A 14,886-nucleotide genomic window follows, 5' to 3' on the forward strand; every position below is an offset into this window, starting at 1 on the left:
TATGAATAAAACATTTAGACACCTTTCTAACAGGTTGCTGCTTTACTCTGTAAATGAACACACAATAAGACAGGGGGTATTCCTCCTAGTCTGGGTTGAAGCACCCATTCTGTCAAGTCTAAATTATTTACTGTATATTGTAGCGGCGGCGAGACACCCCATGATGGAGCGACTCAAGGATTCCTGACCAAGGATCTATTTTTTTTAATCCAACACCTGTACCCCGTCCTCCAAATAAGTTACAGCAGACAGTTCACCGCATTTCATACTCATTCAGGGTTTGAGGATTTGCATCGTCTTTCTAAAAATTACCATCCAGTCTGTAACCTGCCTGACTACTTCAAAGCACCAAGCTGAACTGATTGACATTGAAGACATTCGCGCCTCCATCCAGAGAGTGGATTGTCTCCTCACTCCTATCTGGACAAGCCCTGTCCCCTACCAAGCAGTTGCGTCTCACTCATGCACAAAGCTGTCATTTCACAAATGCATCAGCCCCCCCAGAAGGTGTCACTTGGGATTACGGCATACCTCAGGGGGATTAAAAATGTTCTTGACAGACTGGCCGCTTCGCTTATTCCCAGAAGTCACTCCTTGCTGTCCTTTATGTGAGAGTATTGGTAAAATGTACACATAACATTTAAACCTGCCAAGGCCAAGTCTTACACTGTGGTATGACGGTGTAGATTTCTTAGCACAAATGTGCTTTTTATGTTGACGGTGCAATACTTAGAATTCCACTTCAGTGTGCTGTAGTCCCCGCATCACATCATGAAGTCTGTTTTAAAACTTCACATTTTTTGATGAAAGCAATTATCAACAAAGAAAGTGTTGGCAATTCCCTGTAGTGGAACTGCTCATTTGCTGCTTGTTAATGTCCAGAGTTTTTAATCAAGCAAAGGGAGGAAGAAAAAAAAACAAAACAGCCCAGTACGTGCTGAGTGAATTAATCCTCCTCCTCTCCTGTCTTCGTCTAATTAAGGGTCATTCTGTCTCCTGGCCACATTAGGACACTGCACACCAGTCCCAACCCACATAATTAAATGTTTTTTTGTGCTAACCATCTGGAGACCTCATCTCTTTAAACATGCATGTCAAATTGATTCCTTAATAATGTTTATGTTTCTTCTCAGTGCTTTATTATCATCCAGGATTAGCTGTTTATGTTTATTCTGCTTTCATCAGCAGCACGAGTCACACACAGACACACTTACACACACGCATACACACATATGCTGAACAACAACACCCTTAAGGTAGGAGTAGAACTAGCACACCAGCCAGCCAGTCAGTCAGCAAACCAAACAATCACGAACTTCAAAGCAGTGGATGGATTTAATGTAAGCGTAACTACTTCTTCATGAAGTTAGTACATCGACAAACAGACGCTTTGAATATGCAGCAAATACCATTGGTATTGTCTAATACTCAGGACACAATGCCTCATAAATGCTGAGGGATTGTTTTCGTTGGCACCGTGGGATTCTATGGTTCATTCATGCATCAAATAACATTATCAAAAGCATGTTTCACCAATAAATAACCTTTCTATCCTGCCTTGTCATCTTCGCAAAGGACATTTGTGATTAAAACCCCAGGTTTATTCAATAAATAGACAGTTAAGCAGGAAATTGATATTGGCTGTTTTTTTCTCCTTTCACCCTTTTTCCAAGCATGTCATCCCTGTTTTATTTTATTTTTTTCCTTCAAATGGTGCCGTTGTTGAAATGCAGACATATGTGCAGTCAGAGGAGCGTTCTGCCTTTCTCAATCTCTTTCTCTCGGAGTGCAGTTGAGGGGATTAGTTTGTGCCTGAGTGCCTAGAATAATGATCACTGCAGTGGAGAAACACATTTTAACATTTCAGGAGATAAGGGCAGGCAATCTGCAAGTAGAGGACTTAACCAGCTCCCTGTGGCTTATTGTAGAGCTAACAGAAAATGCACCACCAACAACCAGGCTACACCGTGCCCTATGCACAAGCAGGAAGAATACCCACTACTATCCTCTCCACTGTAAGGGACACTGAAATTACATTCATAAAGTTTTCTAACTCTGAGGCACCCTGGCTGTCCCCATTGCACTACTGTCCAGGTTCTTACTGTGGTGGTACATTTCCCACAGTGAGATCAAATCTAATATTTCACTTCAAAGATAGCTTGATGTAGAGGGCTGTTCTCACTTTCAAACTCCTCTCTTGCATCCTGGCTTCCCAGAGTGGCTGGCATGCTGAGAGTCACTCCTTAATTACAGAGAATAAAACATTTTTTGGACATTATCATAAGAGGAATTCGGTCAGCCGTCGTAACGACAGAAAAAAAAAAACTCCATACACCTTCACAAACGAGACCCGAATTTCCACATCAGAAGATTTAAAAAAGCGTGTACAATGCCGACGTGGCAATCTACCTCAATAGAACAGCTTGCTGCTGCTGTAACCCATTTCTCAATAAACAAGAGGAGAGAGAAATGCCAAGTAAGCTGTTCAAAAGCAAGTTCCCTGGGATCAAAAGATTTCTTTTTTACAGTTGCAGTCAGTTCACTAAAATCCTACCTTTCCCACATACTGTGCATCTGGTCCCATGTGCTCTTCTAAAACAAAGAACTGGTTCCAGATCCAGCCACGCTTAGGCCTGTGGTGCACCTCTGTCTCCCCGTTGGCCAGTTTGGTCTGGTTCTTGGAGGGCACATTGCTGGGGCCGTGGTGGCTCGCCCCGTAGCACTTCTGGATGAAGCAGAGGCAGACCAGAAAGGGACAGAGACAGGAGGTGGTGTATATCCTCATGGTGGTGTGTGCTTTTGTAAAGTTATCCCTGTGTTCCAAGGTGGTAAGGTCCTCCCACCACCGCCGCCGCCACCACTAGCCACCGCTGCAGGCCTGTGCAGTAGTCCCAGCAAAAGAGGAGTCTAAATCCAAACTAAGGAAATAGTGGTCCCGGTAGATCCTCTAAGGTTCATGGCCCAAAGCTGAAGGTTTAACGTAAAAAAAAAAAAATAGCAAGCCACATTTACATTATGGAATTTCCCAGGCTGTGAGATGCTGTGCAAATGGACGTGAACTTCTGGGTAGTTCTACCAAGAGCAGAGGTTAATCCCGGAAGCCATTCTGGATTTCCTGGGAGAGAGAGAAGGGAAAAGAGAAACACTAAGTTAGAGATTAATTTGATGGATATTAGAAGCTAAATGTCCACTAAGTCCCTCCAATTAAATTGCAACTCATAAATCCTTACGGATGAGGACATGAACTTCAAACTGGTTGACTGTGATAAAGCACAAAGAGGCAACGAGAAATCTAGTTTCAGTATTCCAGCCATTTTGCCATTATACAGATGATACAAACAAGTTAAGACTCGAGGAGTTAAAAGTGCTATTAAAAGGCTGTCCATGCCTATAGGGTCAGAGCGCTGCTTGGTGACTGATACTGCCCTGTGAAGTCAGAGTCATGTATCAGAGTAGAGCAGCGCCGGCCCTGTGACTCAAAGGATGAGTTGGCTTTATTAAAAAAAAATCTGAAAAAGGTTTGATTTGGATGTTTTAACATGACCAAGGCATACTGTGAGGCTTACTGTGTGCCTCAGCGGTGAATAATAAGTGTGGCAGGAAGGAATACATTTAGTATGATAAGGACAGACATCAAGCCACTCAGACGTAAGGCAGAGAGTGATTTTTAGAAGGCAGTGGAATGGAAAAGACAGAAGGAAACTGTTTCTAAATCTAAATTGTATATTGAAGATAGCATTGAAGTAGTAAAAATTAACTGCAAGCATTGTGAAATCTCTGTTACTGAGCTTTCAAATGAAGTTCTGCTAGTCCAGTGTCCCTTTTGAAAGAACGTGCATTACAGCTGCATGTGCAACCCTGTGCTCTTATTTTCATTTTTTTTTTTTTGCGAGAAAACGACCTTGTCGTTTTGAAATGCCCTTTGGTGTGACGTCACAACTAAAGACACAAGAATTTCTTGTTAGTTAGTTGATATACAGTTAGATATGAGGCCTTTATCATACAGTATGTCACCTTCTAACTTGCACCGGGAGCACGCACAATTTGCAAACGAGACAAAAACATTCTTGCTGACCAGCTTGGTGTTTACACTGAAAACAAGTGTACACCTTCTGTGTGTGACAAAATATTCTCAGCTCAAAGGTCCACTTATCTACCTATTTTGGAGCTTCAACCATGTAGAAGGGCTGGCAAGAGATACACCCATCACTGCGCAATTTATAAAACAGGGAGCCCAAAGTACCCAGAGGCAGCAATACTGTCTGTTGTTAACAGCTTAATAAAAACATTACCCTTACATTTACTTTGAACCAAAACTATTTGACAAGCAACAAATATTATATTTTGGCTCTGAGGAGACATCACTGCCACTGATAAATAACCAAAGGGCTTGCCGAGGTAAGACTGTTGAAGATGACCATAGACACAGACCCGCTGACTGATTGGAGGAATTTTTTCAGGTCAACCACATATTCACAATCGAAATGCTTAATTTGTCACAAAACGACATTTTCGGACACAGGTAACAGTTGGATGAATAGAAAATAGTTCCTGCTCACTCTGCAACTCCATGTTCACACAAAAGGGAGAAGGAAGAACTCTTGCAATGATTTTGATCAGTCTTGGCTAAATGCAGACTTCAAATTGGGAAAATCGTTATTCTTTAGATCGACATTAAAGTCACAAGAACAAATGCAAAATGAGACAGTGCTATGGTGTTTGGGTATGACCAAGGGTGGGGGACCAAGCCAGTTATACTGTAAGCCAATCAGTGTGGGGGATTATGTATAATGCTAGCATACAAATAAACAGCCTGTTTCACTGAAGGCTGGTTGGGAACTATTTTGGTGGGGGAAAGAATTAGCCTATGGTCTTCTTATGTAGTAGTCATAACGGGTTGTCACAAAAACCGGAAAGTGCCACCCTTTTTAAATGAAAACTATCTGCACTGACAAGTGAAACTTTCAGGAAATTATATAACAAATGTAAGTCAACACTGTAAAACAAGCACAAAACAGTAAAAAGTTTGGGCACTTTTCCACAATTACACAGTCTCGATAACTGACTTAAAGCAGGAGAGCTTGTCCAACATTCAAAGTGCTACAGTAGAATACCAGTTTTGTGGGGATTATCGACAGGACAAACACGTGTATTTGATATTTAATGGGATCTAGGAGCTGACAGACTTCAAAGGAAGCTACTCTATCACTTACAATACATGTGACTACATTAGTGAGAAACGCTAAAACGAGACATTAATGCAACTTACGACTGTCACATACTTTGAAGGATAATCACTGAATTATTTTTTCATAAATATAAATATTTTTACATATATATGGATTAAGATGGGCTTAGAACCCCTGACTAATCCCCATGTTTCAAATATCTCTACATGCAAATTATGCAGCTCAACTATAGTTGCTGTTGATGTTGACTAAGTGCAGTGGTTGTAATGGGTAATTCCTACTGCCAGGCCAGTCTGTGAAAGAGAAGGCAAAGTCTGTTCCACATCGACTTGGATTAAAGCAGCAGAGGATAAATACTCAGCCACAAACTAAACATGTGTAATCTGGGAAAAGATTCTCATCTGCATAGGTAGAGCTTTGCCCAAATCCTCCTTCCCCTGCTTTCTTCCAGTAACTGAGAAAACGATATCAAGCCCTGCAAAGAATGCTGATTGAGGAGTTCTTTTGCAAATCTTTTTCAGCAATTTTAAGGTTTTTCTTCTTGGTTCAGAATCATTTTTCTGATTCTGATCTGTGGGACATTTGTGGTACCTTAGGGAATCAGACTCTGCTTCACAATGAGAATAAAAAATTTTTTCCAGTTCACTTTTGCCTCCTGGGGTTCTCTTCAATCAGTCTTTTAATTGTCTGATTTTCATGCTGATTCTAAGCAAAATACATTTCAGGGAGCCATGAAATCAACAGCATCTGGCTCTGTCAATGGAAATGATTTTCCCCTTTTTATGATGATGATATTGTTTTGAGCTGCCCTCTGCCCATGGCATGTTTCTATATGTGCAGCGTTTAACAGGATGGGTTATGCAGATTTGCAGACACAAATACTTTGACAGGACTGCATGCAAAAGAGGCTATGTTAACAATGCAATTCTGTTTCGATCTCATTTTGTTAATGCCGTACCTTGATTTCAATATCCTTGTTAAATTCATAATCATAAAATAAGGCTGGAAATATTTTATATTTTTCTTCAAATCCAATAAAAAGACCACAGCTATCAATGATTTAAGTCTGATATAGCTTATTCATCTTTGCCAGAGAGCTCTACTGCTGTACAAAAAATGTTTAAAAAAAACACATGTTGCACTGAATGACATCCTACAACATTACCACACAGGCCTGTAGTTTACTTTCCCACATAAACTGTCTGCTGCTGGAAACACTCAAGCATAATAAATAATAAATGCATATTAATCCACTGTTAAAAATAATCCTCAACAAACTGAAACTATATATTTGTGACTTGTTGTGAAAGATTTTTATCTTCAGTAGTAACCGATGGGCTTGGGACTGAGAGTTGCTGAGAGGATAGGAAAGGGGGGGGGAGAAATCAGAAGATATTGCGAGACAGACTAACACATTGCTGATTTCATGGGATCTGTTGCCAATAAAAAAATATATTGATTTAAACATTAGGGTTGGGCGATGTCTACCATATTTCCATTGGACAATGTCTACAATGAAACATTGTGATGGACGATGACATCAGGGAGCGCGCGCACAGGGGGAGGCAGCGTTCGTCCTATGTCTTGCATAGACTTCACTCGTAAAAACTTGGTAGCCTATTAACTTACGTTACAAGTCGCGGTGGATATCTTACAAGCAGACCAGGTAAAGCAACAGTGAACACACAGGGTGCAGATGTTGGTTTTAGTTGTTTGAAAGGCTACATCATTAAAAAGCCCATGTGCGGCTCACCTGCTGCCGTGATATCGGATCGCAGGTGAAAAATAAGGAAAAAAAGACAAATTCTGTGTCTTTAAGACGACTTTATAAAACGTACTGCTGAAAGTGTAGCAGATTTGTTGGATAGAGACAATACCAGCTCAACGTCGTCATGTCTGTCAGCCATCACCGATGGACGATGTCTATCCAACTCTAATAAACATATGTAAGTATATAACACCAGCCCAATAATGTTCTTGTTGATTTTACACCTAATTATGTCCCTTCACACTTCATCACTTTCTGCTTCACTTGTCTGCAAAAATCTGACTACAATGTAGGATTAGTTGATTAGTTCATTAATCAGTTAACAAAAAATAAAGAATGAGTAATTTATCTAGCAAAATCTTCCAAATATTTACTAGTTCCATATTCGCTGTTGGATTACTTTTTTCACAAATAACCCACTGCTCAGTTGACAAAGATAAACATTAATATTTTTTTATGTATTAAATCATTTCATATCTTTGAAAAAAGTTACATCACATTTCATATAAAATATTTATATGGTGAGTTACCACAGCTGTCGGTACGTATGCACACTTGCACAAAAATAACTACCACCAGGCTTTGGGATTTTTCTCAGAGAGCCTTTCCAAGCATCATACCCTTTCCTCCCCCTTTATGCCCTCTTCCCATCATCCCCAGTGGCACACTGAACCCATTCATACTTTTTTTTTTTTTTGCTGGTGAACTGTTCAACATGTGGCTCCACCATAGGCAGACAGAAATACTGTGTCTCTGTCTCCTGTTTTATTTGTGGAAACAGGAAAACTCAATCGCAGGAAATCAACTGGTCATGTAAACAACTTAAATTAAATAAGACCTTAGCTGGAGTACCGGCAGCATTCACAGGCAACCACAGCCACTGATGACACTGCAGACAAGTGAAACACTTAAAAAGGCAGAAAGATAAAGAAAATGAAAGACAGCGAGCGAGGGAGAGATGTTTAGAAAGCGACAGAGATGGGTCTCTATTCGGTCTGACAGAGAGGTAGAACAGGCTCCTGTCGCCTGCCGCTAATAGCTAATGTTTTGGGCTCCTGTTGAGAGCTCACCCACTGCATTCGATTTCACAGCATCGGCTTTCTACCGATGTCAAACACCAGATAGCAGAAGACTAGGGTGGGTCAAAACACATATCACTGGACCACTGTTCTATCCCCAGAGCAAAGAGGGTCAGCCAGAGAGAGAGAGACGACCACCGAGAAAGATACCCTTGACTTTTGACCTCACCTGAAAGGAACCAGTACAAACATTTCCACCCATTTATAGGGTCTGTTTGTTCCCTGTAGTCTCAAGCGATGTTTCACTGAGCTCAGGTAAATAAACAAGAGGGTTAAAGTAAGTACAGTGGAGGAGAAAATTAGTGACACAGCAATGTGTTTGTGTAAAATCAGGCTGTAACACTGCAGTGAAATGTTCCTGAGGCCTGAATATGAATTTATCTGTTGCTCTGTAGCTTATCTGTTGTTTCTGATGAATCAGAAGGAGCTCTCCATGAACCTGTTGTAATTGATACTTAAATGGAAGGCACGCTTAAAGGCATATTCTGCACTAATGATGTAATATATATAGCATATTGTCTAAAGCTATTAATGTTTTTATTCGTTATAGCGTGTAGCTTTAGAAATATGTGGTTTTATACTTATACAATATGGACCCTGTACATATTATACACATTATACTGTAAATATCTGTTAGTCTCAGAAGCTGGGTTACATTATTGCCCTAAGGGCTCACTTTTGTAGACACAAATTTGTTGGTCTGTGGAATTTTTGTGATTTTGTTTCTTTTACACAAAAGGAAGATAAAATCATGCATGTGTTAAATTTGTTTCTGTGCAAAAGCATTGCAGTATTTTAAAACTAACAGTGGTAGATTGGTATATTGGTCCTTTGCCAGCAAAAAGTTGTTTCCTGTTTCTAAGCAATATCCTGTTGCCTTTCCTTCAGCATCCACTTGCTTACTGTCAATATTTACTTGAGAATGTTTCAGGTCATCTACTAAATGTCTGATTAAATTTAAAACTACCTAACTCAAAATTCCCATCTTGGTTTGGTGCTTTGTAGCATCAAAAAGTATGGGGCACAGTTGTTAAGAAGTTGGTCCATTATATAAAAAAAGCTATACCTGTCATATACCTCAAGCGTTGAACTATAAATATAAGCACCCATGCAGTTAGAATATGTACTTTTGAACTGAAAGCTGTACAATACAGTATATTCTGAGTCACTGACAAGTGATAACTACTTTTGTTAAAACTGCAAAAATGCATTTGATTGATCTGTACCTGCTCTAAAAATAAGTGCTTTTTGCCTGGAGTCTATTGGGTGATTTGACCCAGCTCATTGTTTGTGAAGGGAAGCAGATTAGTCTGATCAGCTCCGCAAGCAGGGCAATCCTCTGAATGTGTGGCACACCCTGGAGGTTCCACGAAATTGGAGGAGACAAATAGGTTGGAGAAAGGTGCCAGCGTTTCATGGGTTTAGCCAAGCAGACTGTAGTATTTCCACAATGCCATCTTACTAGAAACACACGGGCAATCATGGCTGAATGAATTGTTTTAGGGTTTAGTTTTTCTACAAAAGCTGTGCTCGTGAGCCCTTTTTACACAGGTCTAGCCTAGGGTTTGTGAAATACATGATTTGGTAATGTGATTTTTTTTATAGGACATTCTGTTATGCTTCGTTTTGTTGCAACTTAGCATTAACCACTACTGATGTGGTGAAGGGTCTGTCCACAATGCAAGCTGTCCTGGAATATCACAGTTTCTCTGCTGGAGCAGGTGTTAAATGTCTTGCTCCCCTTGATAGTAGTTCAGAAATATGTCCTGAGATTCAGATCAGCATCCCACATGGCAGGGTCACACACTTGCTTCTCTTAACTTTCAGGCTTCCCAAAATGAATGGCACTCATCTTCATAAATCTAATTTCCTATTTACAACTGCCCTACCCTTACTTTTAATTAAAATTCAACATCAATTTCAGTACTTTTTCTAGAAGCGAATGATTGATATTTCGTTCTCACACATTCCAGCACCTTCAAGAATACGACTTTAATCACATTACATCACCCAAGGATGGTCTGCAGAAAACAACCTTAACATTATCTAATAATCATGAGCTGGCTCTATAGATAAAACTTCCCTTGACTCGTCTTCTTGTCGAAACCTGACCCCTGAAGATCTGGGAATCAATTCTCTTTCTTCTTGCCTTAAGTGATGAGGGGGAGAGTAATTTAGTTTTCAGGCTACAGACTGTACAGCTGTCAGAGTAACTGAGTCATTTTAAATGAAGGTGTAAGCTGTGAAAAACATAACGAAAATACTTGGTTGTCAAACACACTTGTGCTGTAGAGTACGACGACAGATAAAGCCCTCTGTGTAAACAGTCCAGGAAATACAATACCACACTGAAGCTACAATTAAGCATCTGAAGCTTGAAAGTATGACATAATGGAACAATCCCCACATCTATTTTCCTTCTCTCAAGCACATACACATACAGAAACACAACAAACAAATGCTCCAACCTTGCATTTCAATCTTTTTTCAACACTTGTGGGTAATTAAAAGCAATAAGCAGCAGGTTTTTAAACACAGATTACGCCTGAAGGTAATTAGGCCCATTGCAGTAATGACTCCCACTGAGTCATGTGGGTAGGATAGTGTGTCAGTCACCCCCTCCCACCATGTCTCCCAAAGTCAACAGCAACTTGTCCTTCCAGTACACTACCCTCCAAATGCCATCTGTTCTAACCCTCATCTTTGATTACCTCAAACCCAAAACGCACTACTCCTCACACGACTCGGCAAGGCAAAGGTTGTCGAGATGAGAGCGGGAAGCCTCTGATGGTTTCATCTCCTCATGTTTACATGCCAAGTTAAACAACCTCAATTATATCTGTGAAGGAGGAGTTCTTCCTCGTTTTTCTTCTTGCTGTCAAATTAGAAAACATGCCTGCACTCGTCAACCCCACTATATGTTGTTTGGCTGCTTAATGAGAGCTGGGTGGAAGATGGAAAATGTCCCATCTGTTGTGTGTTTAATGGCTGGATTCTTGAGCTCTAATCATACAGCAGGAGTGCCAGGATGGAGCAGACAGCACCCATCTGCTGGCCACTGCGGGAAAAAAATACAGTTTTTCAACTCGCATCATCATCATCATCATCATCTCTCTCCACCCTCACTGTAGCGGCTGCCGCACAACATCCCAACGTTCAATGTAGGGGTTCAACTTATTATTTATTTATCAATATGTTGATGTGTCAACATATTAATGTCACCATTTTAAAGGATTCAAATCATTTGCTTGTTTTCAGACAAAAGAGAATTGAAAACCGATATTGTTAAATTATGTTAAAAGCAGCAAATCGTCGAGGCTGGAATCAGTGAACATTAGACATTTTGGCTAATTAATCAGTCATTTATTAAAATTTCTGTTTTGTTTTAGTGACTCTTTTTTCAATTAAACAATTAATAGTTTACTCTAAGTATCTGAAAATAGACACAAATCACATTCATAAGTGTTTTTCTCAAATTACAGCCTGGGGGATTTAAGTGAAATCATTCTGACAATATTAACAAGGACATTTTCTGTTATCATTGTTTTTGTGCAGTGGAATGTGTACAAAATCACATATAAAATCCTCAAATTACTGTTCAAAGCTTTCAACTAATTAATAGGATAACTTCTATGTAGAACATAAGACATACAATCATTATTATATTATTTTGATGACATTAAGAATCCATTATGTCCAGCTGCACTTCAAATTGCTCGTTTTGCCGAAACAACAGTCCAAAACTTAAAAAGGAGTTTTCGACCACTAGAGCACAGTAGAGCGATGTTTTGAAATGTAATGTTTCGCTTCTAGCTCATGCACAAGTCCAAATGTTTGATGGGAAAGGAATTGGAGTCGATAAGGTAGGTCTCAAGGACACAAACAATTGGTTTTACTGAGAGAAAAGTGAATGTTTACACTGTTAACTTCATTTGTTTACAAAAAACTCCACAGAGTATATTTCAAGGCATGAATTCATTTTCCAGTGATATAAACCAGAGAAAAGTAAATCCTCAAAATCAAGAGGCTGGAAACCATCGTCATGTTGTTTGAAAAATTGAATGATTAATCAATTATAAAAATTGTTGATACATTTTCAGTTGACTAATCAATGAATTGACTAATCGTTCCTGCACTACTTGGATGAGCTTGTAATGCTCTTGGGATTTTAGTCATCCTCTGCCAAAGACAACAAAAGAAAAAGACACAAGGTAGATTCAAGATGGAAATATATTCATATCACCCACAGCACTTGGTTCTCTTCATGTCTGAGAAGTCTAAATTCAGGTTGAGGCTACCGGAGTTTGGCAGGCTTCACCATTTCACACATGCTAAAACACACAGAGCAGGTGGGTTTTACAACAAGGAGAGGGCCTCTGTGCTCTCATCCACAAAGTAGGGCTGAGGCTATTCACATTAGCATTTCATACACAGATAAGCTTGCTTTCTTGCTGCCAGGTAGATTCCCTCATGAGAGGATGAAGTGCGAGAGATTTGGGGGTTTTGCAGATGCTCACCACACTGCTTTTCAAGTGCCCACGGAGACTCGTGGGGGGGTGTCAGGAGCAGCAGCAGACAAATATGCCACCTTATGGTGCAAATAAAGAAAAGGCTGATGACGTAGAAGGCAGAGATGGAGGTAGGGATGAAAACTCATAGGGAGGTGTGAGGAGGGTGTGCAGTGTTGTGTGGGCTGTGGGGGACACTAGTGTTTTCAAGATGACATGTTTTAAAATTATTTTAAAATGCTGTTAAAAGCCAGAACTACTCAAGTGTCATGAAAAACAAAAAGAAAATGGTAGATTAAAAGAGAACATTTCTGGGCAAAAGGAGAATCACGACTTTCTCATTTGAGTTGAGATTATGATTCTCTCACAATTTATTTCCACTTTCTCTAAATCACCAGTGGGGTTTCCTTGATTCTGACTCATTTTGTTCTTGTTTTTGTGGTTCCTCCGAGGCATTTTCTTTCACTGTGAGAGATTGATTTGGGAAAATTGAAATGTATGTTCCATTTTTGCTCTCTGTGCCTGTGTATATGGTGCAATGCAGTTTGTTCTTTGTGATCCAACTCAAAAGCACAACACTGAATTCAACTTTTTTAATTGGTGAATTACTGTTTACACTGAGTGACTTTTTTATTAAAATCTTTTGGTTTCTGGACTGTAGTGTTCATTGCAACAGCGGTTTGTTTGAATTTTTCCTATCAGCTATTTTCATTATCGATGAATCTATAGATTGTTCTCTTGATTAACTGATTAATCGTTTCTAATCATGGAGTTTAAAATGCCCATTACAGGTTCCCAGAGCCCATTACGAGGTGTTCAAATGTCTTGTTTTGTCTGACCAACGGATATTCGGTTTAATATCATAAAAGACAAAGAAAACTATATAACATTCACATCTGACAGACTGGAACCAGTGAATGTCTGCAATTTTTGTGAATGATGAAATAAAATACATTTTCTGTTAATCGACTAATCAATTAATCATTTCATTTTGGACTCTAGTCCCATAGGCAACAACACACTTTCTCCAATTTTTCCAAATGGCATTTCTATCAAGGCACAATATATATATATATATATATATATATATAAATAGTAATCAACTGTCAGTTATTTGCAGTTTGAGTTTGAGTTGTAATTTGTGAAGACATTTGGATTTGAAAAAAAAGTGTTATTATGTGACGGGGCCATCAAGCTACATCGGGATGTAAAGTCGCTCTTTAAGGAGAAAGAAACGACGCTGGTGTAAATACTACAATATAGTTGCCATGTAAGACGGAGACTGTGTAGACATATGAATTGATTTTATTATGGTTAATTAAGCAGCCATGCTTAGACTGATATGAACTTACCTAACCTAACTAACTAAATACCAGTTCTGGTAGTAGCTGGATGTCAAGCTTGAAATTAGGCTCCTGGCAGGGTAGTTGACTTGTTTAGGTACATTGAGATTCATGGAGAGCTGTTTCGCACTTTGGCAACAGTGCATTAGCTCACAAATACAGTCGTCATAGATGTTGCTACAAAGTGAATGGTTCAATCACAGTTCTGGAGACTGTTCTAAGAAAATCTGCTTACACAGCTCAACTGGAACATTAACAGCAATGGTACCAATGGAGTACAGTCAGTGGTGACTGAAATTATGAATGAATCAATATGTTCTATTGTTACGGCTGCCGAGGTCTGGTTGATCCCGCCTCCCACATCCGACGATCCTGATTGGAGTGGCGCACCAACCCTCCTCCAATCACCGAGCTGCCTGTAGGACCGCCTTCTCGCCTTCTCCGTCAAATAGGCTGGTCTGCTGCTGGATCGAGGCAGCTACCATTTGCCACGTAGTTTGCCCCGACACTGGTCCTGACATTGAACTCTGTGTGTGCGTGACCTCAGTGGAAACAACCATTTCCTTGTTCGTTAGATCTGTGTGTTATTGAGAGTTGGTAACTCACCCGGGTTGATCTCAGTATTGGTCTACAGAACTATGGAGGAGAAGCTCATCACTGATTACTTACATCTGTTAGAAATTACTTGTTTTAGATACACTAGGTTTAGGGGTGCTGCGCTCCCTGTGTTTTGGTTTTTGAACGACGGCTAGAGAGGTTTTTGTTTATTCCTTTGTAGAAGTAGTTTAGTAATCCCTCGTTTAGGAGGGATCTCTTTTTGTTATATTTGGTTCTTTGTTTTACGCAGCACCTGCTTGCCCATTTTCTTGACTTTTTGTTGTATCGTCTGTTTAATAAATAATCTTTCCACCCATACCAAAACCATCTGGATTATGTTTACGTCTCTCCTACCCCTAGTGAGCGGGGATGTAACATCTATTATTTTAGAAATATAGTGTA

General features: G+C 39.8%; 1 protein-coding gene across 1 annotated transcript in view; it reads right to left on the reverse strand.

Moving 5' to 3' along the window:
* LOC119912717 (cadherin-18-like) overlaps nt 1-14,886 on the reverse strand; it is a 103,037-nt gene that overhangs the window by 77,927 nt on the left and 10,224 nt on the right. The window contains 1 exon segment of the mRNA XM_038732012.1: nt 2,555-3,115. Within this exon segment, the coding sequence (XP_038587940.1) occupies nt 2,555-2,785 (231 nt within the window). The 5' untranslated portion in view covers nt 2,786-3,115.

The sequence above is a fragment of the Micropterus salmoides genome, unplaced genomic scaffold, assembly GCF_014851395.1.
Source record: "Micropterus salmoides isolate LMB-PRFRI ecotype aquatic unplaced genomic scaffold, ASM1485139v1 Ms_hic_scaffold_1, whole genome shotgun sequence".
NCBI lineage: Eukaryota > Metazoa > Chordata > Actinopteri > Centrarchiformes > Centrarchidae > Micropterus > Micropterus salmoides.